This window comes from Otolemur garnettii, unplaced genomic scaffold, assembly GCF_000181295.1.
Source record: "Otolemur garnettii isolate 467f Iridium unplaced genomic scaffold, OtoGar3 scaffold00015, whole genome shotgun sequence".
Taxonomy (NCBI): domain Eukaryota; kingdom Metazoa; phylum Chordata; class Mammalia; order Primates; family Galagidae; genus Otolemur; species Otolemur garnettii.
In genome coordinates this window covers 1,476,392-1,501,799 of record NW_003852410.1, presented here as the reverse complement: position 1 = coordinate 1,501,799, position 25,408 = coordinate 1,476,392, and the positions used below count along the sequence as shown (strand labels likewise).

The 25,408-nt window shown below is 44.5% G+C and overlaps 1 protein-coding gene and 1 pseudogene across 7 annotated transcripts in view; both read left to right on the top strand.

Annotated features, from left to right (window-relative positions):
- Positions 1-665: 665 nt before the first annotated feature.
- Positions 666-2,249, top strand: LOC100942266 (annotated as a pseudogene).
- Positions 2,250-12,540: 10,291 nt separating this feature from the next.
- MTMR14 (myotubularin related protein 14) overlaps positions 12,541-25,408 on the top strand; it is a 56,532-nt gene continuing 43,664 nt past the window's right edge. For all 7 annotated transcript variants that reach the window (XM_023510667.1, XM_003785461.3, XM_003785460.3 and 4 more), the window contains exons 1-2: positions 12,541-12,935; positions 15,273-15,421. In XM_023510667.1, coding sequence (XP_023366435.1) covers positions 12,777-12,935; positions 15,273-15,421 — 308 coding nt within the window. In that variant the 5' untranslated portion in view covers positions 12,541-12,776. The remainder of the gene's footprint in view (positions 12,936-15,272; positions 15,422-25,408) is intronic.

Genomic DNA, 25,408 nt, shown 5'->3' with positions numbered 1-25,408 from the left:
TGTTTTTGATGAGGAAGTTTATTTGAAAAGACAAAGATGTAGCTTTGGGGCTGGGCACAGTGGCTGATGCCGGTAATTCTAGCACTCTTGCTAGCAGGAATTGGAGGTTGCTGTGAGGTAGGTTGATACCATGGCACTCTAGCCCAGGCAGTAGGGTGAGACTGTCTCAAAAAAAAAAAAAAAAATTAGCTTTAGACAAAGGAAAGGGCATGTGGAGACACAGGGAAAAGACAGCCATCAGGAAGCCTACGAAGTGCAAGTTCATGCTGCCTACTTCTAAGAGAATTTCCGTCCTTCATAATCACATAAGATTCATGCTGGTTTTAAATTAATTCTATAGGGAAGGATCCCAGACTTAGTGGTGTTCATTTTCATCTAACATCTTTATTCTCTAATGTTCTTGGTCCTTTTTTAGTATATACAAATATTGCAATGTTAATGCCTAAGAGAAAAGCCATTATCATGTGTATATTGTGATCAGTGTGACATGATTTTTAAAAAATATACTAGAAAATCCAGGGAAAAAAAAAACAACAACAGACACCATGTTCTGCCTGAGCTGCGGTGGACGTTTCCAGGGCAGCCGACCCAGGTCTTCTGAGTCCCGTACCACCTCCCATGGAAGCCTGAGCTGGCTGTGCGGCTTTCTCCCTTGGTCTCATCACATGTCCACCAATGAGAATGCTGATTCACCATTCACCAATGCCCGACTTGACAGGTTCAAGAACAAGGGAAAAGATAGTACAGAAATGAGGCGACGCCGAATAGAAGTTGATGTGGAGTTGAGGAAAGCTAAGAAAGATGACCAGATGCTGAAAAGGAGAAATGTAAGCTCGTTTCCTGATGATGCTACTTCTCCACTGCAGGAAAACCGAAACAACCAGGGGACTGTAAATTGGTCTGTGGATGACACTGTCAAAGGTATAAATAGCACCAATATGGAAAACCAGCTCCAAGCTACTCAAGCTGCCAGGAAACTACATTCTAGAGAAAAACAGTCTCCTGTCAAGAAGCTGGTTTGATCCCAAAATGTGTGTCTTTCTTGGGTAGAACTGATTGCAGTCCCATTCAGTTTGAATCTGCCTGGGCACTAACTAACATTGCTTCTAGGACATCAGAACAGACTAAGGCTGTGGTAGATGGCGGTGCTATCCCAGCATTCATTTCTTTGTTGGCATCTCCCCATGCTCATATCAGTGAGCAAGCTGTGTGGGCTCTACAAACATTGCAGGTGATGGTTCAGTTTTCCAAGACTTGGTTATTAAGTACGGTGCAGCTGACCCACTGTTGGCTCTTCTAGCTATTCCTGATATGTCATCTTTATCATGTGGTTACTTACGTAATCTTCCCTGGACACTTTCAAACCTTTGTCACAACAAGAATCCTGCACCCCCATTAGATGCTGTGGAACAGATCCTTCCTGCTTTAGTGCGTCTCCTATAGCACAATGATCCAGAGGTATTAGCAGATACCTGCTGGGCTATTTCCTACTTTACTGATGGCCCAAATGAATGGATTGAAATGGTTGTGAAAACAGGAGTTGTGCCCCAACTTGTGAAGCTTTTAGGAGCTACCAAATTGCCAATTGTGACTCCTGCACTAAGAGCCATGGGGAATATTGTCACTGGGACAGATGAACAGACTCAGGTTGTAATTGATGCAGGAGCACTTACTGTCTTTCCAGCCTGCTGACCAACCCCCAAACTAACATTCAAAAGGAAGCTACATGGACAATGTCAAACTTCACAGCTGGCCGTCAGGACCAGATACAGCAAGTTGTAAATCATGGACGAGTCCCACTACTTGTTGGTGTTCTCTCTAAGGCAGACTTTAAGACAGAAAAGGAAGCCGTATGGGCTGCGACCAACTATACAAGTGGCGGAACAGTTGAACAGATTGTATACCTCATTCGTTGTGGCATAATAGAACCATCGATGAACCTCTTAACTGCAAAAGATCCCAAAATTATTCTGGTTATTCTGGATGCCATTTCAAATATCTTTCAGGCTGCTGAAAACCTAGGTGAAACTGAGAAATTTAGTGTGATGATTGAAGAATGTGGAGGTTTGGACAAAATCGAAGCTCTACAAAACCATGAAAATGGGTCTGCGTACAAGACTTCATTAAACTTGATTGAGAAGTATTTCTCTGTAGAGGAAGAGGAGGATCAAAATGTAGTCCCAGAAACTACCTCTGAAGGCTGTACCTTCCAAGTTCAGGATGAGACTCCCGGGCCTTTTAACTTGTAGATTGTATAGCTGAGGCACAAAGTTGTCGTGTACTGCGTTTGCTATAAGTTTGTCTTACTATTTCTCTACTACAAACTCCTTTTAAATGTAGTTTGTTATTGTAGCACTTTTTGCAACAAAACTATACTTGAACAGTTCCAAACTGTACATACATACTATATGGAGCCTGTCCTCTGAAAGGGTTCTTATTTCTATGTGGAATTTCATATCTTGCAGTGTCCTGTAAATAAAGATTAAAGTCTACCCTTTTCTTTACTTAAAAACAAAAACAAAAACAAAAAACAACCACCACAACAATAAACCCAAACGCACACAATTAGTTTAGAGCCACATACAATGTTGTACACCTATTGTCCCAGCTGCTTGGGCTGCCTAATACAGGAAGATTGCTTAATCCTATGAGTTTGAGGACAGCCTGTGCGAATGGTGAGATCCTGTCTCTGAGGGGAAAATCCAAAAAAATTAAAATAAAATTAGGTTTGACATTAAAAATACATTTTAATTATTCAAATTCTAAGGTGGGTTTCCTTAATTGTTTGTTTATTTAGAGACAGAGTCTCACTTTGTCACCCTGGATTTCTCTCTTAAGTAAGATTTATTTTTGTTAAGGCAGAGTCTCACTTTGTCACCCTCAGTAGAGTGCTGTGCCGTCACAGCTCACAGCAACCTCAAACTCTTGGGTGCACTTGCCTCAGCCTCCCAAGTAGCTGGGATTACATGTACCCACCAGAAGGCTTGGTTGTTGTTGTTGTTATTGTTATTGTTATTATTGTTTAGAGACAGGGTCTCCCTCTTGCTCAGGCTGGTCTCCAACTCCTGAGTTCAAGCAATCCACCTGCCTCAGCCTCCCAGAGTGCTAGGATTATAGGCATGAGCCACCACGTCTGGATTTTTAATAAGATTTTTATTCCCTTTTTGAGTAAATGCCAAAACAAAAACCAAAACATGAGAGAGAATAGACGGAGAGACAGATTCTATTTGCTACATGATGTCTTTGTTAGGTTTTTTATTTATTTGGAGAACTGAATCTCTTTGCTATCAAAGAGTTTGCTTTTTGAAATATTTTAATTATCACTTTGAATATGATGTGATTTCACTTTGAAATGAATAAGCATTATTTTACAGTGTTCTATGATCTTATTTGACAAACTTTCCAAAATCAATTTCTAAATTAAGTCTTTTCTCTTTCTCCTTTCTTCTTCTTTTAGATACAGGATCTCTCTGTTTTTCCCAGTTGGAGTACAGGGGCCTTATCATAGCTCATTGCAACCTCAAACTTCTGGGTTTGGGTGATCTTCACACCTCAGCCTCCTGAGTAACTGGTACTACAAGTGCACACACAGCTAATCTTTTTATATTCTGTAGAGATAGGATCTTGCTATGTTGCTAAGCTAGTCCCAAATTCCTGGCCTCAAGAAAGCCTTATGCCTCAGCCTCCCAAAGTATGGGGATTATAAGTGTAAGCCACCCTGCCTAGCCTAGTCTGTTTTACTTTAGATTAACTTTTGGACACTCCATAAGAGCTCCCTGGGTCAGCTAGGCATGGTGACTTACACCTGTAATCCTAGCACTCTGGGAGGCTGAGGCAGGAGGAGCGTTGAGCTTAGGAGTTTGAGACCAGCCTGAGCAAAAGTGAGACCATATCGCTACTAAAAATAGAAAAATTAGCCAGGTATTGTGGTGGGTGCCTGTAGTCACAGCTATTTGGGACGCCAAGGCAGGAGGATCACTTGAGCCCAGGAGTTTGATGCTGCAGTGAGTTAGGCTGATGCCACTGTACTATAGCCTGGGGCAATAGGGTGTGAGACTCTATCTCAAAAAAAAAAAAAAAAAAAAGGTCCCTGGAGGTCTAAAAGAGACATTTTAGGCTCATTTCATATGTTAAAATCAGGCAACAAGTACTGGGCATTTCAGTAAAGTCTACCTGGAAGTCCTCAAATGGTGTTGCTCCATACGACTGGATTCCAGACTGCTGGTCTTTGGTGTGCATTGAACTGGTTGCAGGTAACACACTGTAGACTGATGGTTTTGGCCAGGGCTGCCAGGTGGGAGATGTAGGGGTACCAGCCCAGCAACTTCATCAAAGACTCCTGTCACTACAGTGGCTCCTAGAAGTTGGGGGACTGCTGCTTGTTCATCTGGCATCTTTATTTGTTCTTCCTCTGTTTTCTGGCTCCTATTCGCTGCCAAGTATTCCTTCTATTTCCCAGAGGAGATAGGTGAGAGCTCCAGAACCCACGGGATGAGGGAGCTACTCGTGACACCTGGTATGGTTTGGATGCAGCCTTTTTTGCCTCAGTACCAACTCTAGTGTTCCCTTTAGTGATGGTGGAAGCATCTCTCTTGATGTCCACGACAGTGTATCACTGCCACCTTCCAGCCCCACCCCGATTGATGTTGCTGACACTTATATTTGCGCAGAATTTGTGATTCTGTCCTGGCTATATTCCCCTGCAGACCAGGTAGTGTTTGAGTTCACAGAAACTGCAACTCAGCCCCAGTCTGTGCTGCTGCCCAGAGCTGGTGTTTCTGTTTCCCCTGCAGTCTGTATTGGGGCAGGTGCAGTTAGAGCTCACACTTGGCTCCGAGTTCCAGCCTTAGCCTGCCAGCCTTTGTCTCAGCTATGATCACCTGAGAGCCAGGTGTTTCTTAGGCTCACTAAAGCCATAGGGGCTCAGCCCCACCCTGGGAGTATGCCATCTCTGTGCATGTGTCTTCCATTCTCTGTCCCCCCGCTCCACCCAGTACTGCCTCAGGCATACCCTTTGCTCAGGGGGGCTGCATTACCATCCCAGATCTATTTTGCCAGGGTCTGCCACTGGAGAAGATGTCTGGCTTTCTCTGCTTGCCCAGAGACAGGGAGTGTCAGGTTAGAACTTTTTGACTGTCGATAAAAAGGGAAAGACCAAGCTATTCAGGGAGCATGGCCATTCGGAATTCTTCTGTGCCATAAACTCCTGGCCAGTGAATAAAACCCTTCCTCTTATTTAAAAAAAAAAGTCTAATCTGAAATTTTTTTATGAAAAATGTCCACCAAAGCCAACTTAAAAAGAGCCTACATGATCAATCACTATTCTTGCTGCTCTTGATGCAAATAATTAAGCCAAGAATAATGAGACTAAAACTTATTTTGCAAATACATTATGATTTATCCTTCATAGGAAAGGAGGATGAGAGAGAAAAACATTATGTTTCAGAAGAAACTATAATACCCTATTATTAGATTCTAGCCCTGACCATTATTTTTGACTTTTTATTATTTGCCTATAATTTGGACTAAATCCTGAATTCTTTCTAGGCCTCCAAACTTATGTTTCCAATTTCTTTTTTTCATTTTTCTAATGTGGGCTCATTGAAATTGCAACACCTTTCCCCCAAGGCTCTGCAAGCTGAAGCTTTTATATAAACTACTTTATGCCATTGCCTATTTCCACTTTAACTAGAGATGCATTGAGTCTAACATCTAGAGACCTCAACTGACTGCCCTCCAGAGTTTAAGGAAACTGGTTTATAGACTATTACAGACATCAACTTGTTTTTCTTCTGACTGAGAGTCCATCTGAAATGCCATCTCCTGAAATGAGACACAACTGTTTAATTGGAAAATCCTATTTCCAGAAATGGCAGGCTGGTTTAATAGGACACTTTGCCATTCCACTATTAACTTGATTTTTCTCTCCATAGACATCAACTCAGCTTTTAGTATGAGATACGTCAAGGGAAGTTTCAGACAGGGGCATGATGGAGTACAAAAAAGTGATTCCTCAAAATATGTTGCTTAAGCATGCTGAGTGGTTTGAAAAATTGAAAGCCTCAAGATTAAGCTTCAGTGTCAAAGTATTTCTAACCTTGTCTTATACTCCACTCTCACCTCAAGCTCAAGAAAGGAGTCTCTCCAGAATTTCCTTCTTATTAGAAGAAACATAATTGCCTTCTATTCCCCTCCCTGAAATCTCTTTATCTATTACAGAAAAGAAGACAAAAATGGAACCATATGGATGGATTTTTTTTCACAAAATCATGCCTGCATCTGGGGCTCATTCAAATTTCAAAGAGAATCATTTACAAATTAATTTCTGTCTTCCTGGTCCCTTAATTCTCCCTAATAATCATTTACTGCCCTTCAAAAGAAGTATCTATAGTCCCCATCTCCTCCCTCCATTATAAAAAAGAGCATAAGCTTCTATATCACATTAGAGGGGTGGGAATAATCACTCTGTGATTTCCCCTACCCCCATGAACATTAATAATTTGGCATACTTTCTTTCCTTCCTATTAATCTGCCTTCTGTCAGTTATTTTCTGTGAACCTTTAGAAGATGAAGGGGAAATTTACTCTTTGTCTCTATACATGTTTTGCAAATATTTATTCCCAATTTGTGACTCATCTTTTCATTTTCTTAAAAGTGTCTTTCTAGACAAGTGTGGTGGCTCATACTTGTAATCCTAGCACTTTGGGAGGCCAAGGCAGGTGCATCACGATCACTTGAGCTCAGGAGTTTGAGACCAGCCTGAGCAAGAGCAAGACCCTGTCTCTAAAAAAAAACTAGCCAGGCATTGTGGCAGGTGCCTCCCAGCTACTCAGGAGGCTGAGGCAACAGAATCACTTCAGCCTAAGAGTTTGAGGTTGCTGGGAGTTATGAGGCCATAGAACTCTACTAGGAGCAACAAAATAAAAGTGTCTTTTTAAAGGCTCGGTGCCTGTGGCTCAAGCGGCTAAGGCGCCAGCCACATACACCTAAGGTGGTGGGTTCAAATCCCCAGCCCGGGCCCACCAAACAACAATGATGGCTGCAACCAAAAAACGGCCGGGCATTGTGGCAGACGCCTGTAGTCCCAGCTACTTGGGAGGCTCAGGCAGGAGACTCACTTGAGCCCAGGAGTTGGAGGTTGCTGTGAGCTGTGATGCCATGGCACTCTACCCAGGGGGATAGCTTGAGGCTCCATCTCAAAAAAAAAAAAAAGTTGTTTTTTTAAGAGCAAACGTTCTTAATTATTATTATCATTTCTTCATTTACATTTTTTTTTTTGAGGCAGAGTCTCATTTTGTAGCCCTCGGTGGAGTGCCATGGCATCAAATATCACAGCAACCTCAAACCCTTGGGCTTAAGCAATTCTCTGGCCTCAGCCTCCCAAGTAGTTGGAATAACAAGTGCTTGCCACAATGCCTGGCTATTTTTGGTTGCAGTTGTCACTGTTGTTTAGCAGGCCTGGTCCAGGCTCAAACCTGCCAGCCTCAGTGAATGTGCCCAGTGCCCTATTCACTGAGTTATGGGTGCTGAGCCTTTTGTTTGTTTGTTTGTTTGTTTGTTTTTAGAGACAAGTTGGGGCTATAAACTTCCGAGTAGCTGGGACTACTGGTGTACATGTCACTGTGCCTGGCTTACTTCTTAATTTTAATTATGTCCAATTCATCATTTTTATTTTATAGATCATACATTTTAGATGATATCTAAAAAGTTTTGTTTAACCTAAGTGACAAAACTTTTCCTTTGTTTTATTCCAGAATTATTATAGGTTTAGCCTTTACATGTAAATTTGTAATCCATTTTGAGTTATTATTGTTTTTTTAGAGATAGGGTCTTGCTCTATTGCCCAGGCTGGAGTGCAGTGACATGATAGTAGTTCACTGCAGCCTCTAACTCCTAGGCTCCTCCTGCCTCAGACTCCCAAGTAGCTGTGACTACAAGTGTGTGCCACCACACCCAGGTGATTTTTAAAAATTTTTTGTAGAAATGAGGTCTCGCTATATCGCCCACTATTATCCGCTTGCCTCAGACTCCATAGTTCTGGGACTGCAGGCATGACACAACCATGCCCAGCTTTGAGTTATTATTTTGTTTGTAATGAGAGTGAGGAAGGAGAAAAATATCTTACACTTCTTAGTGATCCTGAGAAAGTAGCAGGCAGCTGCAGAAGAACAAACTTAATACTGAGATAAAATGACCTTGAAAAGAAAAAGAAAAAAAGATTCTGTGAGGCAAGAGAATGGCTTAAGCCCGAGTTTGAGGTTGCTTGCGCTGTGACACCATGGCACTCTACCCAGGGTGACTCCTTGAGACTCTGTCTCAAAAAAAAAAAAAAGAAAAGAAAAGAAAAAAAGACTCCGTAACTCCTAACGATGCACTAGTTTCTAACATCTGTAGCCATAACTATGTAGCTGATATTGAACTGAAGGGGAAAAAATGGTATAAAAGAGTTTGGGGAAAAAAAACTGTTCCCCAGAACTCAGCATTTCATGCCTTGAGGTCCCTGAGTTCCGGCCAGCAATTAATGGTTCCTTTCTCTATATTGTTGGTATAAGTGTCTGTCTGTTTTAATTTGCCATTTTCCTGCAACATTTTTGGTTCCCTGACCAGGGAAACGAGCAGGCGGATTGGAACCAAGAGACTGGGGGCTTCCCCACACCAAGTGTAGCACCCCTTAGGGGTACTCGCCAGCACCCTGACTGATGCCGTTCCCTAAGAGCACTCCTGTGCAGATTACATAGAGGGGGCCCTGGGCACAGTGGAGGGGAGGTCCCATGGCCATCCTCTGCAGCGGCAGTTCACCTACAGAGGAATGACAGTATGGGGGAAGAGCACATCCGGACTAAGATAAAAACTGGATTAAAAAGGGGTGTAATACTAGTAAAGCCCACTACAAAGAGTGGAAGAGAAGCTTGATCACCTCCTTGAGGCAGGAGCCTCAGTAAGAAGAGACAGGAAAAGGAACTGACCCCCAATGAGTCAGGAGGCCTCAGTAAGAGGGGCAGAAAGAAACAGGAAGAGGAAGGGAGCCTCCACAAGGAAGGGGGCCTCCGTGAAAGTAAAAGGGAGGAATTGTTTAGCCTCTGCAAATAAGGGGTGTGTGAAAGAGTGAATGACTGTTTGTATAGCTCCATGACTGGCTACAGTTATGGAGCTCAGCTGGGCCCTAACCTGTGGTTCCATGGAGACATCATAAGGCACAATGTAACTCGCTGTCCAGCAGCAACCAGGCCCCAGGTTTATAAGGGCGCACCTTGGCTAGGACGCTCCTTAAAGCCTCCAAAGAGGCATGGCCAGGTGGCACCTGAGAGATCTTCAAACCACCCCCCTCCTTGTTTTTCTGCATTGCAGGGATGGGTCCTGTGCTATCTAAGAAAACCAGGGTTAATGGTTCAGAATTTAAAGTTTAAAAAAAAATGGCTTTGTAGGGGACTGTGGAGTTACTATGACCCCTAAAAGGCTGAGAAAGCTTTGTGAGCTAGAATGGCCATCCTTTGGAGTAGGCTGGCCACCAGAGGGAGTTTACATGTAGGTCTAAGATAAGGTGACCAGATTTTAACATTGGTAAAGTGGGACACCATTGATGGGGGTGGGGGGTGGGGGTGTTCTTAATTAAAAATTTGGTCTATATGGACCAACAAAAATTTTCATAGAACGCAAAAATAGTATTGTAATATATATATTTTTTAATTTCAACATAAGTACAATTTACAAATATAATACATTAAAAAAAATTATGTATAGGGTGGCACCTGTGGCTCAAAGGAGTAGGGCGCCCATCCACCTGGGTTACCTTGCCCAGGAGGGGAGTAGGGAGTTTACATTAGCCTTTTCATTTCCAAATGAAGTTACATTAACCTCTTCATTCCCAAATGGAGTTACATTAACCTCTTCATTCCCAAATGGAGTTACATTAACCTCTTCATTCCCAAATGGAGTTACATTAACCTTTTCAGTAGCCAAAAACTGTATATTCCCTTCCTGTTGTCTTGCTGTTCTCTAGCTTGTCATCAGAGCCACCTTTCTAACTTCGAATTAAAGTCCTATCTTACCACTGACCTGTGGTCTGTGGGTTCATTCTTCAAATCCCTGAGACCAAGGACCTACTGAAAAGCGAAATTCCAGTATCACTGTTACAAAAATATCAAACCGGCTCGGCGCCTGTGGCTCAAGTGGCTAAGGCGCCAGCCACATACACCTACGTTGACGGGTTTGAATCCAGCCTGGGCCGTCACACAACAATGATGGCTGCAACCAAAAAATAGCCGGGCGTTGTGGCGGGCGCCTGTGGTCTCACTACTTGGGAGGCTGAGGCAGGAGACTTGCTTGAGCCCAGGAGTTGGAGGTTGCCGTGAGCTGTGATGCTACAGCACTCTACCCAGGGGAACAGCTTGCGGCTCTGTCTCAAAAAAATATATATCAAATTTGAACATAATCCATACTCTAGAACTGATGTCTTGTTAATAGACTCTTGATACCAAGGATAGAGATACAGGTAAAATGACACTATGGGAGGCAAAAGCCACGGCTAAAATACAGAAAATTCTACAGGAAGATGGTTCTCTTCAAATAAGGGTAAAAAAGGAAAAAAAAAAAAAGAGGAAAATTGAAGAGAAGGAGGACTATTATGGAATAAAAGTGACTTAAGAGACATCAAATTCAATGTGTAGACCTTGTTTGGATCTTGGTTGGAACAAACCACAGGTGAAATGACTTTTATGCCCACACACGTGGCCATTTGATTCATGACAAATGTGATGTTGCCTTGAGTGAGAAAAGATGGCCTCCTCAAAAAATAGCGTTGGGTCAATAGCTATCCTTTTGGGGGAAAAAAATTACTATTTGGTATCCTACTTCATGTTAAATACAAAAATCAATGAAAAATAATTGGGAGCCAAGCACCATGGCTCATGCCAGTAATCTCAGTACTTTGGGAGGCCGAAGCAGGTAAATCATTTGAGGACAAGAGTTTGAAACCAGCCTGGGCAAAACAATGAGACCTCACTTCTACAAAAGATTTTTTTTAAAAATTAGCCAGGTATGTTGGCTAGATAGGTTAGGTATGTCAATGACCGTGTATGTGTGTGTGTGTGTGTGTGTTTTCTCTAAGGACTAGTGTCTGTTAACAATAAGTTGTTGGGTTTTTGTTTTTTTGTTTTGTTTTTGAGACAGAATCTCCCTTTGTTGCCCTGGGTAGAGTGCTGTGGCATTGTAGCTCACAGCAACTTCCAACTCCTGGGCTTAAGCCATTCTCTTGCCTCAGCCTCCCAGTAGCTGGGACTACAGATGCCCACCAGTTGTTATTGTTTGGCGGGTCTGGGCTGGATTCGAACCTGCCAGCTCTGGTTTATGTGGCTGCCGCCCTAGCTGCTTGAGCTATAGGCGCAGAGCCAGGTTGTTTTTTGTTTGTTTGTTTTTTTGAGACAGTCTCACTATATCGCCCTTGGTAGAGTGCTATGGCGTCACAGCTCACAGAAACCTCAAACTCTTGGGCTCAGGAGATTTTCTTGCCGTAGCCTCCCGAGTAGCTGGGACTATAGACGCCCACTGCAAAGCCTGGCTATTTTTAGAGGGGCGCCCCCCCCCCGCCCCGTCTGGCTGAGGCTGGTCTCGAACCCGTGAGCTCAGACGATCCACCCACCTCGGCCTCCCAGAGTGTTGGGATTACAGGCGTGAGCCACCGGGACCGGGACTGTTATTGTCGTTTAGCAGGCCCTGGCGGGGTTCCAACCCACAAGCCCAGGTGCAAGTGGCAGGTGCCCTAACCACTGAGTACAGGCGCCCAGCCTGTTAACAGTAAGATCTTAAGTATTCACAGACGAAATAATGGGTTGCCTGGGATTTGCTTTAAAGTAATTAATTCCCCGGGGCGGCGCCTATGGCTCAAAGGAGTAGCGCGCCTGTCCCACGTACGGTGGTGGTGGGTTCAAACTCGGCCCGGCCAAAAACTGCAAAAGAAAAAAAAAATTAATAAAGTAATTCCCGGGATGTAGAAGGACTGACAGAACAGGATAGATTGGCCGGATAGTGTGTGTTGTTGAAACCAGTTAATGGCTACGTGAGGGTTTTTAATAAGATTGTCTCCGCTTTGTGAACGCTTTAAATATTCTATTAAGAAAAAAAGAAAAAGGGGATTTTATTCTTTGCTGCTACACTAACGAGGAGAATAAGAGTTTTTTAATAACAGAATTTCAAACCGGTCCCCTTAACTCCCTGACTCCAGGTTTCTTTCTCAATAAAATAGGTTGATGATACAATGCACTATACTTAAAGGGACGTTGTGAGAAGCAATGCGAGAAAAGGGCTTTTTGAAATGCTGTTCTATTGTTAGTTACTATTATTATTATGGTTGCCAGTACCAACATAATGTCCCCAAGCGGTCCTCCTCCTCTCTCTGCAATGGTTTATCCCATTCTTCTGGTTCTTCCCAATGGTTCTTTCCTCCCGTTCCCCCCCCCCGGCAGCCAATGGTTTAGCCCGGCTTCCCCAGGGGAAACCCCGCGGGGCGGGGCACCAGGTGTCCGCGCGGTCGGGACACCCATCCCGGAGACTACTTGGATCGCTCCGCGCAGGAGGTGGGCCGGCTAGCGTGAGCTGTGCGTGTGTCCCGAGCTCCGATTGGCCAGGGCCGGAGTAAACATCCGGCGAGAAGGGGCGGGGCCGGAAGTGAAAGAAGAAGGCGGTGGCTGAGGCGGTTCGCTAGGTTCCGGAGCTGGAGTAGGTCCCGCCAGGTGCCATGGGCTGGCCTGAAGCTCACTGAGAAGACGATAGGCTGGGCCATGGCCGGCGCTCGGGCCGCCGCCGCCGCCGCCTCGGCGGGGTCCTCGGCTTCGTCGGGCAATCCGCCGCCGCAGGAGCCAGGGCTCGGGGAACTGCTGGAAGAGTTCTCCCGGACCCAGTACCGGGCCAAGGATGGCAGCGGGACGGGCAGTTCTAAGGTGAGCCCAGAGACTCGAGGAGCTGAAGAAGACCCCTGACTCGAAGAGTTACAGAGAAAAGACTGAGGTCAGGGGTCACAGGAATGTAGGAGTAGGACCTTACTGCTGAGGAATGGGAGAGAGGGGAGTTCTCCAGGGCCCAGAACCAGAAAGTAAGAGTCACGCTTAAAAACCATAAAAAGAAGAACTAGGAACAGAGTGAGCCCAGCGAAGAGGCTCTTTTTGTTTGAGACTAGGTGTTTGGAGGTCAGAAATCAGAGGTGAAGGGTCAGGTTCAAAGATTAGCGAGGAGGAACTGAAGTGTTATTCCCCTGGTTCAGGTGTTTCAGTGGGAGTCGTGTTGGGGCAAAATCTCCCAAGTCTAAGTAGGGAGAAGATATCTCTGGAAAGGTCAGAATGAGCCAAGAGATGAAGCCAGTGGGTTGCCTCCTTATAAGGTCGCTGCAAGACTTGGGCCCATCCCTTCTCATGTAAAACAGGAAGACAGCCCACGTTCCCTCTCAGTTCCTTTATCAGAAGAGGATTTCAGTTCCTCTTTTTCCTCTTTTTGGGGTTCCCCGTCAATTATCTTATTGCCAGACCTGGAAAGCATCCGGCCTGGTCAGACCACCCCCACTCTAAGGGCTGGCTGTTCCAGTGGGAATCTTATTGTAATTATAATCTTGTCATCTAAGAGACCCTGCCATCTCTTATTCCCCATGTGAATTTGGCAGCTTTAGCATCAGGTTTTCCAGTGGGATTCTGCTCCATCCTATGCCACAAAACTCTGATTTGGCTGCAGAGATTACCTATGCTGGGATATGCTGTAGTTAGCATCTGCTAGTCTTTTAGGTAGTCCAGGGAAGGCTTCAGTAAAGCTGGAGGTTCCTCACACTCCGAATGATTAAGTATTTTTCAGAGTAAATTATCTGGAGTATTTTTTTAAAAATAAAGATTCCTTAGTCCCACCCAATTGATTCTACTGAATCAATTTCTGGGGGCAGAAATTTGCATTTTTTTTTTTAAAGACAAGAGTCTCACTACCTCGCCTGTAGTAGAGTGCTATGATGTCGCAGCTCACAGCAACCTCAAACTCTTGGGCTTAAGTGATTCTCTTGCCTCAGCCTCCCCAGTAGCTGGGACTATAGGCGTCCACCACAACACCTGGCTATTTTTTGTGTCATTGTTGTTTTAGCTAGCCCGGGCCAGGTTCGAACCCACTAGCCTCAGTGTATGTGGCTGGCGCCATAACCACTGTGCTGCAGGCACTGAGCTCCGGAATTTGCATTTTTAATAGGCTTCTTAGTGATGCTTGTGTTACTTTGAGAATCCCTAATTTAAGGCACCGCAAGTTTTTTTCCTCCCCGTTTGAGGGGGGGCCTTTTGAGTCAGTGGTTTTTTTCTGGTCCCTTCTTCCATCTTACATGCCCCAGAAATTAGGGTTATTATAAATGACATCCAATTTTCACTGAAGCTGGACTTAATGCCTCTTGGAACCTCCTGATCTCTTGCAAAATTCTTGAGATGTTACAGGTCTTTTGCCTTTTTTTCTCACAGGTTTTTCCGTGAACTGTGAACTAAACAAGCAATTTGCGGGGGGGGGGGGGGTTTTTTTTTTTTTTTAAACAGTCTCACTTGATCACCCTCGTTAGAGTGCTGCGGTGTCATAGCTCACAGCAACTTCAAACTCTTGTGCTCAGGTGATCCTCTTGCCTCAGCTTTCCAAGTAGCTGGGATTACAGATGCCTGCCCCAATGCCTGGCTATTTTTAGAGACAGGGGTCTCACTTTTGCTCAAGCTGGTCTTGAACCCGCGCTTAAGCAATCCACCCGCCTCAGCCTCCCAGAGTGCTAGGATTACAGGTGTGAGCCACCACACCCTACTTCAGAGGAGTTTTTATATTTTATAAACAAATAGCTTTGTCTTTAGCTTGTACTGATTGCACGGACTGGAGTATCTAGATACCAGTGTGCAGCTAGAGAATAGGGAAGAATCTGGCACCAAAGAAAAATGACAGATTAATGCCAGTTATAATAACCTAGACTAAGAGTTCTTAATATTGTATGGGTTATGGACCCCTTTGAATGTAATGAAGACTATAATCGCTTCCCTAAATGCCCAACACCCACAATTTCAGATGCAGTGCTGAGGGAGTCAGAGTCCTTCCCAAAGCAGACTACATATGGCTTAATGAACTGCATATTGGGTCTAGGACCCGGCATCATGTCTCTCCTCAGTACTGTATAATAATCACAGAGGCATGTCATTCCTAGTGACCTCTTGAGGTTGTGGAATGGCTAATTCTCACTCTCAGAATCCCAGAATCCTCTTTATGTTCAGTTCTCCTCTCCCGTGCAGGTTGAGCGCATTGAGAAGAGATGTCTGGAGCTGTTTGGCCGAGACTACTGTTTCAGTGTGATTCCAAACGTGAATGGGGATATCTGCGGCCACTACCCTCGGCACATCGTGTTCCTGGAATATGAGAGTTCTGAGAAGGAGAAAGATACGTGAGCATCACGTAACCGTAATGTGCATGTCTGGGGAAGCCTGTCAGGGCAGATTCACTTTCCCCAGGTGTTAAGCCTTACTGGCATCTTTATTTACTTCAGGGTTGGATAAGTTAGCTTGGTAAGGTGGCGTTTCATAGATGAGGTATTGCAGTCACAGCCCTGGATTTCTCTGTTCCTTCCACCCTCGAACTTGTTTTCCTAAGACGGCTAACTTCACATTTCTGAACATCAGTGTCAAGACAGACTTAAGAGCAGTTACCGTATGTAGCTCAGAAGTCTAGTATCCAGACTGCTTGAGTTTACATCCTAGCTTCCCCAATTACTGGCTTTGTAACTGGTGCTAGACAAGTTATTTAACATTTTTTTAGAGATAGAGTCTCATTTTTTTGCCCTTGGTAGAGTGCTGTAGCATCACAGCTCGCAGCAACCTCCAACTCCTGGGCTTGGGCAATTCTCTTGCCTCAGCCTCCCGAGCAGCTGGGACTACAGGCACCCACCACAACACCCCGCTATTTTTTGTTGCAGTTTGGCTGGGGCTGGCAACCTACCCACTGAACCACAGGCACTGCCCAGCCTCTTTGTCCTTAGTTTTCTCATTGGTGATTCTCTGTCTCATGCTAATTAGTCCTTTAAGGAATAATTGAAATTCTAGAGTAGTGGCTAGTGTAGTCCTGATGATAAATGTTGCTGATATAAGCCTGCTGACATGTTGTAGGAATTAGAAGTAGGAGCTACCATTTATTGAGAGCCTAAGTGCTTTCTGTGGAATAACAATTCACACGAGAGCAAACAGCAAGCATCTGATACAGGGTGTGGCCCATAGGTAACTGGTAAATGGTACTAGTAGTTTAACACTAATAACTAATTGCAGCACTGAGGTTCCAGGAAATATTCAATGTTGATCTTAAAATTTGTTCCCCTAGTCTCCCTGCTTGCTGCTGATTGTAAGGGAATCACAGGAATTGTCAGTATCTGAGATATACTGGCCCTGTGGATGGAATATTCTGATGAGTATTAGAGTAGAGTCAGGCTGTAAAGTGCAAAGTGCAGCAGCCCTTTGCTACTCAAAGCAAGGCCATCAGTGTACCAAATAGTTTGTTAGAAACTCATATTCTAAGGTTCCAGAGCTCCTGAACCAGGGCACAGCATAACAAGATGCCCAGATAATTCCAGTGCACTGTAACTACTTTGGGCATACCAGGGAGAATGGTTAATTGTGCCTGGTGCATGTATTTGGGAAGACCTCATGGTCGAGAGCCTTTTGAGCTGGAACTGGAGGGATAAGTAGGAGTTTCCCTTAAATGTTCTTAAGGACCAGATCAAGAAGTGTAGCCTTATGGATTGTATGTTTGTAAGACATTGAAGTGATAGTGAGTGATACCTGTTTGTTGAAGGAAAGGGAGCTTGGGTATGTTTGGATGGGAAGCCAAATATTTTGCTTAGAATCTTTTGCTTATTTACACACCTGGCTTGGGTGTTACTATTGACACTGATTTTTTTGTTTGTTTGTTTGTTTCTTTGAGACAGTGTCTCACTTTGCCACCCTCAGTAGAGTGCTGTAGCACCACAACTCACAGGAACCTCAAACTCTTGGGCTTCAGTGATTCTCTTTCCTCAGCCTTCCAAGTAGCTGGGACTACAGGTACCTGCCACAACACCTGGCTATTTTTTTGTTGGCAGTTGTCATAGTTGTTTAGCTGGACTGGGCTGGGTTCAAACCCACCAGCCTAGGTATATGTGGCTGACGTCGTAACCACTGTACTGTGGGTGCCAAGCCTCTAATGACACTGATTAGACTGAGCTTTAAAAAGCTAGAACTGTGGGGGCCACGATAGCTAGGACACTGGCCACATACACTAAGGCTAAGGAGTTCGAACCTGGCCTGGGCCAGCTAAAACAATGACAACCGCAACAACAAAAAAAATAGCCAGGCATTGTGGCAGGCACCTGTAGTCCTGGCTACTTGGGAGGCTGAGACAAGAGAATACCTTAAGCGCAAGAATTTGAGGTTGCTGTGAGCTGTGACACTATGGTACTCTACCCAGGGCGACAGCTTAAGACTCTGTCTTAAAAGAAAAAAAAAAAGGTAGAACTGTGGTGGATCGTGTCTATAATCCTAGCACTCTGGGATGCCAAGGTGGGAGGATTGCTTGACCTCAGGAGTTGAAGACCAGTCTGAGCAAAAGCAAGACCCATCTCTACTAAAAATAGAAAACTTAAGGCTGTTCAAGCCTGTAATCCTAGTGCTCTGGAAAGCCAACATGGTAGATTGCTTGAGCTTAGGCGTTTGAGACCAGCCTGAGCAAGAACAAGACCCCATCTGTTTTAAAAAAAAAAAAACAGGTGGAGATTATGATAGACACCTGTAGCTACTTGGGAGCCTAAGGCAAGAGGATAGCTTAAGCCCAAGAGTTTGAGGTTACTATGAGCTGTGACACCTCAGCAGTTTACTGAGGGTGACAAAGTGAGATACTCTGTCTCAAGAAAAAAAAAAAGAAAGAAAAGAAAACTTAGGGCTGGGCACGGTGGCTCAGGCCTATAATCCTGGCACTCTGGGAGGCCAGGGAAGGATGATCCATTGAGCTAAGGAATTTGAGATTAGCCTGAGCAAGAGCAAGACCCTGTCTCCTCAATGAATAGAAAAAATTAGTTGGGCATTGTGGCAGGCACCTGTAGTTCCAACTACTTGGGAGGCTGAGGCAGGAGGATCACTTGAACTTAGGTGTTTGAGGCTGCTGTGAGCTAGGCTGATGCTATAGTACTATAGCCTAGGCAACAGGGTGAGACTCTGTCACTCACACAAAAATAGAAAACTTAGTTGGGCATCCTGGTACACATGCTGTCTATAGCCCCAGCAACCTTGGTAGAGTGCTGTGGCATTACAGCTCACAGCAACCTCCAACTCCTGGGCTCAAGCGAGTCTCCTGCCTCCGCCTCCCAAGTAGCTGGGACTACAGGCGCCCGCCACAACGCCCGGCTATTTTTTGGTTGCAGCCGTCATTGTTGTTTGGCGGGTCCGGGCTGGGGATTCGAACCCGCCACCTTAGGTGTACGTGGCTGGCGCCTTAGCCTGTTGAGCTATAGGCGCCGAGCCAATTTTTTTTTTTTTTTGAAACAGTCTCAAGTTGTTAACCCTGGGTAGAGTGCCATGGCATCACAGCTCACAGCAACCTCAAACTCTTGAGCTTAAGCAATTCTCTTGCCTCAACCGCCAAAGAAGCTGGGACCTACAGGCACCCACCACAACACCTAGCTATTTTTCAGTTGTAGTTGTCATTGTCGTTTGGCAGGCCTGGACTGGATTCGAACCCGCCAGCTCCTGTGTATGTGGCTGGCACCCTAGCTGCTGAGCTACAGGTGCCAAGCATATTATTTTTTTCTTTTTAACTAGCTGGATTCAGTAACTTCTGCCTGTTGTGCCAGCTGTTAATACATCAGAGGCTGAGGGGGTAGGATCACTTGAGCCCCAGAGTTTGAGACTGCAGTGAGCTGTTAGTGCACCAAGCTGTGATTGCACCACTGCACTCCAGCCTGAGTGACCCTGTCTATAAAATGAATAAAATAAAATAAAAATATATTGAAAGAACCTGGTAACATCATGCCAGAAATCTTCATGCATATATTACAAACACAAATACATAATCCTACGAATTTATTCATTCAAATGTATCATGACAGACACGGCTCAGTGCTTAGAATTGCAAAAAAAGGATGATAAGAACAAGAGCTAATAAAAATGGAAACGGAATCTGAATTAGTTCTCTGAGTAGGAGAACCAGAAAAATAAACTACTAACTAGCCTATCAAGAAAAAGTGTGTTTTTACATTAAAAGATAGCCATAGCCCCTTAGAGGGAAGTGTTGGCATGTTCTTCGCCTCAGTTTTGGGAAGAGTTTGCCGAATGAAACAACTCAACCCAAGACAAATGTAGTTTTAAGGCATTTAATGGATTCACAGGGAGCTCCTGGCTCAAGTCAGAGTTGGTTACAACAGATGGTGCTGACCAGGTCTGTGAAAATGGCCTACGACCTTGAGTAAAGTAGGTGGGGGAAAGGTTAATATGTGTCTCCTATTTTATATTCGTATGAAGTCCAAGTTTAGGCAATTAGTGGGGCATGGTGGCCTGGGCCTACAGTCCCAGCTATTGGGGAAGCTGATGCAGGAGAATCATTTGAGCCCAGGAGTACAAGTCCAGCCTAGACAACATAGTGAGACGCTGTCTCTTGAAAAATGAAGTCAGTTATCTCATACTGAAGTGCCTTTTTATTTCATAGAAAAACTGAAAAAGCAGCAGCACTCTGGTTCTGAGTGAGGTGTGTGTTCTCAGGGTTGGCTGGTGGGTCTGTGCCACCCACCCGACTGTTCTTTGGAAGGGCACCTTGTCTCTTCAAAGCTTGCCATTCTCCTTCCTTCAACAAAGAAAAAAAAATTTTTTTTTCAGTGAGAAGTTTATTTATATGTATAAGCCTACAAAATGTAACCATTTTTAACGAAGTAATTTTACTAGGGAGATTTCCTGTCTTCCCAAAGCTAATCCTTACCAACTAAAATTAGGAATTCTGAAAAAAAAATTCCACAAGAAACTCACAAACAAGCTTAAAAATGCATTATCTAAGGTGCTTAAAATTAAACTCCATTATTTTAGTGTTGATGTGTGAATTTACTGTAGATGTCCCTGATCTATTTACTCTTTCTCACAGAGTCTGCTTTTCCAGATGCTCCTCAAACGAAGATGCACTCCTCATTCTTGCATGCTGCTTTTCACTTTGTACTAGTGTAGCCTTGCTTCCATCTTTCCCTTTCTCTTACCACTTCATTCTCTACTTCTGATCCTGTCCAGATTGTGTTCTCATGTTCTGAGGGGCCCCTGGCCCTGGGAGGAGGGAGCCAGAGACCAGCAGCAGTGAGAGGGCCAGGACACTGGGAAGCAACGAACCCAACATCCTCCCCAGCGGAAGACCCAACAGCTAATGGACCAGAGCCAGAGCTGGGGCTGGGGAAGGGAGGGGAAAACAAAGAAAAAAAAATTTTTAATTGCCAAAATTACATTTTACAGAAAAATTATACCTTGGGAGTTTTAAGTCCTCTTCTTATTATCCCTTAGTTCTCTCTTCAAGATCATCAAACTAGTGGTCCTGGTTTTTATTTGAAGGCCCCTTTTAACTTCAATTTCAGATACTCACCTGGCAGTAGTTATTCTCAAAATATGGTTAGTGACATTTATAGATAAGACTTTTACTAAGAATTCAGCAGTTTTAGGCTGGGTGCAGTGGCTCACGCCTGTAATCCTAGCACTCTGGGAGGCGGAGGCGGGTGGATTGCCTGAGATAACAGGTTCAAGAGCAACCTGAGATAGCAGGCGTTGTGGGTAGCGCCTGTAGTCCCAGCTACTTGGGAGGCTGAGGCAAGAGGATCACTTAAGCCCAAGAGTTTGAGGTTCCTGTGAGTTGTGACACCATGGCACTCTACCAAAGGTGACAAAGTAAGACTCTGTCTCAAGGAAAAAAAAAAGCATTCAGCAATTTTTATAGTTTGTGCAGTTAGCCCTTGAAATGGGTGTGAACTGTGAGGGTCTAGTTATATGTGGATTTTTTTTTTTAACCAAAACCTGTTTGAAAATACAGTACTGTGGAAATAAGGTATTTGCTTTGTTGCATGACTTGTTTAAACTGGCAGTTGAAGTTCTCAGGAAAGCTATAGGGTGGAGTGTTCGAAGATTTGCTTCTGTAAACCTTGTTTCCTGTTCTTTGTTCCCAGTTCCCTGGCTCAGTGTTGCATTTCATGGTTTCTTACCCGTTTTTGCTCCCCTTTTCTTAACTGTTCTCCCCTATTATGCTCTTGCCTTAGTCTCCTCCTTCGCCCTTCAAAGAACTAGCTACCCCCAAATAGCCAGTGTACAACATCAGGTAGGACAGACTTGGCTGAGCCATGTGGTCCTGGACCCAACTGGAAGAGTCTGAGGGAGTTTGAGGTCCCGTGGTCTTACACCCAATGAGGAGGAGTGAACATTACTGACTGGCTCACAGAGCACAGCTGGGTCCAGAATTTTCACAGTAGTCTGCTGTTAATAAGAAGGACAGAGAGTGTCATGAAATACAGTCACTGAGAAATTGCAGTTATGCACATAGAATCCAAGTTCTTCTAGAACCGGAATAGTATACTAGGCAGAACTCCATGCAGCCGCTTCTTTCTCCTTTTATTCTCCCCCTGCAGTTAGCATAATCTTCTAACATCTGCACATTTGATTCAATCACCTCCTGCTTAAAACCATTTTAGGTTTAAGAACAATGATTTTCAACCTTTTTTTCTCATAGCACACTTGAACCTATAGTTAAATTTCCATGGCACATTTAAATTATGTTGATCTAAAAAAAAGAATCCACTTACTGTGCTTTGAACTTCTTTCAAAAATAGCTTAATGATCTTGAAAAACATTTGTGGCGCACCCATGTGCCACCGCACACAGATTGAAAATCAGGTTATGAAGATGATATCCAGTAGCCTTTTTTTTTTTTTTTTTTTTTTTTTTTTGAGACAGAGCCTCAAGCTGTCCCCCTGGGTAGAGTGCCGTGGCATTACAGCTCACAGCAACCTCCAACTCCTGGGCTCAAGCGAGTCTCCTGCCTCCGCCTCCCAAGTAGCTGGGACCACAGGCGCCCGCCACAACGCCCGGCTATTTTTTGGTTGCAGCCGTCATTGTTGTTTGGCGGGTCCGGGCTGGGGATTCGAACCCGCCACCCTAGGTGTACGTGGCTGGCGCCTTAGCCGGTTGAGCTATAGGCGCCGAGCCGCCAGTAGCCTTTTTATATTGTGGAAGCAGGTATGGAGGAAGTGAATTGGTAGAACCTGGCAAGATCAACCTGTTCAAACAACATGTGCCTAGGAGATGTTTTAAAAATTTTATGGACGTGCCGGATTGTCAATGCTAGATGAAGGAAGTCTATTTGTGAGCAGGATGAAGTCCTGGCTCTTAGACATAAAGATTAAGTACAAGGACAAAGGGCTATGGGGATAGTCAAGGGGGTCATTCCAGGCTACTATGGGAAATCTGGGAGGGCCTCTGTGAGGAAATGTCATTTGAGATTTGAAGGGTGATTAGGAGAAGGGGCAGTTGGGTTGGCTTAGCTTAGGGGGCAGAAGGAACAGCATGTGCAAAGGCCTGGGGAAGTAGGGAAGTCATGTGCAGCTCGTGGAATGGAGACTGTGCGGCATGGCTGGATGTGAGGCTGACGGGGAGACGAGGGCAGAGAGCATTCTTTTCAACATTTGCTTCTCTTGCTTCATGCCTGGTGCACAGTAGCCCTTGAATGTTTGTGTGATTGGAGTACTGGTGTGTCTGGGTGGGGACGTGGGTGGGATTGGGAGATGGAGGGAAGAAGCAAGGTCCCTGGGAGGTCACACGTTGGGATGTCACCAGAGACCAGCCAAGCTCTGTCCCTGAAATGCTAGCCTTCTGTGTGCTTGAGTTTCACATCCTATCAATACTGTATTTTCTTTCTTTTTTTAAAAGTCTTTCAGTGTTTGTATGATTAGAACACATGTTGGTCTGGACAGGGCAGGGAGTCAGGTTAGATCTGAGCCAATGAGTGGACCATAAAAAGGAAAAACAAGGACCCTGAGAGGTCACACCCAGAAGTCTCCAGAGACCAGCCAAATGAAGAGGGAAGCACTATGGAAGTGTCTAAAAGGGTCAGTGGCTATTCAGCTTCATCTTGTTTCCATGTGGGCACGTGGGCTCACTTTTTTCTTCGATATTTCCACTTTTCAAGAGAAGTTGGAAGTTGAAATTTATGTGAACTTTTACAATTTTAAAATGTTGACAGCTAATACAGAAAAATTTCAGTATATTCTCAGGTGGAACAATGTATGTGGGCCTGTGACCTTAGTAACTTTGGAAATCCACGGACTAAGGAGGAGATTGAGCAGGAGTGGGGAAGGGCACGTGGTAGAGGAGAGAAGGCAGTGGTCAGGAGGGATTCCAGAACGCGGAGATTTTGAGCAAGGCACAGCTTGATTTCATTCCTGAGTTCCAGTTTTATTTGTTTTACCTGCTGGCCTATTCAGAGGAATATCCCACAGTATTTCCTCAAAGACAAGCATCTAAAAGTGAATGCCTGATTTCTTTTAAACCTGTCACTCTTCAGGTGTTACTCAGTTCTCCTAGTACTTTTCCTGATTACACTGGCTCCGAACAAAGAGGTATTTAAGATTTTTCCTACTCTAGTACTGTTTCCAATAGATTGTTGGATCCTTCTGACTTTGTTTCTGTAATAGGTTTCATTCCTCCTATTCTCTTAAAATTATTTTGCTCTCTTCTTTAGTTTGTTATTATAGCTCCTAATAGTTCTCCCACTGTGCCTCTGTCTTCACTTGGCTGGTCTCTGGAGACTTCTGGATGTGACCTCTCAGGGTCCTTGCTTTTTCTTTTTATGGTTCACTAATTATCTCTAGACCTCAACTGACTTACTGACTTTCTGCCCCATCCAGACCAACGTGTTGTTTGGTTTGGTTTTTTTTTTTTGAGATAGAGTCTCACTATGTTGCCCTCAGTAGAGTGCTATGGTGTCACAGCTCACAGCAACCTCCAAGTCTTGGGCTTAAGTGATTCTCTTGCCTCAACCTCCAGAGTACCTGGGACAATAGGCACCCTCCATAATGCCTGATTATTTTTTTGTTGCAGTTGTCATTATTAGTTAGCTGGCCTGGACCAGGTTCAAAGCCACCAGCCTCCGTGCATGTAGCTGGTTCCGTAACCACTGTGCTATGGGCACGGCACTGAGCTTAGACCAACGTGTGTTCTAATCATAAAACATTTAAAGACTAAAAAAAGAGAAAGAAACAAAAGATAGTATTGGGCTGGGTATAGTGGCTCACGCCTGAATCCTAGCTCTCTGGGAGCTTGAGGTAGGTGGATCACTTGAGCTCAAGAGTTTGACACCAGCCTAAGCAAGAGTGAGACTCCATCTCTACTGAAAATAGAAACATTAGCCAACCACTAGCCACAGACTCCTGAGTCCGACCGCTGTGGCAGGCTCCTGTAGTCCCAGTTAGTTGGGAGGCTGAAGCAAGAAGATCTTTTGAGCCCAAGAGTTGGAGGTTGCTATGAGGTATGATGACCCCACAGCACTCTACCTACCCAGGGTGACAGACTCTATCACCAAAAAAAAAAAAAAAAAAAAAATGGCAGTGCCTGTGCCTTAGTGGGTAGGGCGCTGCCCCATATGCCGAGGGTGGTAGGTTCAAACCTGGCCCCAGCCAAACTGCAACAAAAAAATAGCTGGGCATTGTGGTAGGCACCTGTGGTCCCAGCTACTCGGGAGGCTAAGGCAAGAGAATTGCCTAAGCCCAGGAGTTGGAGGTTGCTATGAGCAGTGTAACACCACGGCACTCTACTGAGGGTGATAAAGTGAGACTCTGTCTCTACAGGAAAAAAAAAAAGGTACAGTATTGATAGGTAGCAAAATTCAAGTATATAGAAGGCCTGCATATCGTATGCGCATGTTCTGTAGAGCCAACTGGGGGACTTGAGTATGTTTGGATTTTGGTACACTGGAGGGTCTTGGAACCAATCCCCACATATACTCAGGGGTAACTATGTTTCTATTAAGCATCCAAGTACACTTATAAAGGTACTGTAGATTGTGGGAGTTGCTAACTTCTTCTGAAACAGTATCTGTGTGCATGTTTGCTTGAGGGGCTGTGCAGTAACAACAGATCCCTAGAAGGATTAGAATGTGGAAGGGATTAAACCTCCTCTAGGACTTGGCGAGAAAGGTCTACTCTTTTAGACCTTTTTAGGAAGGAGCATGAGTGTCTTGCCTCTATTCTACATGGTCACCCTGCATAATTTGGAAAGTTTCCTATTCTGATTTTCTTGCCACTTCTTTGTCTTGCTACCGGAGATTCTGGCAAGCTAATTTGAGGCCTTTGCTAAGAGTTGGTAGATGAGTCTGTGAGAATAGACCCTTACTTTTTTTTTTTTTT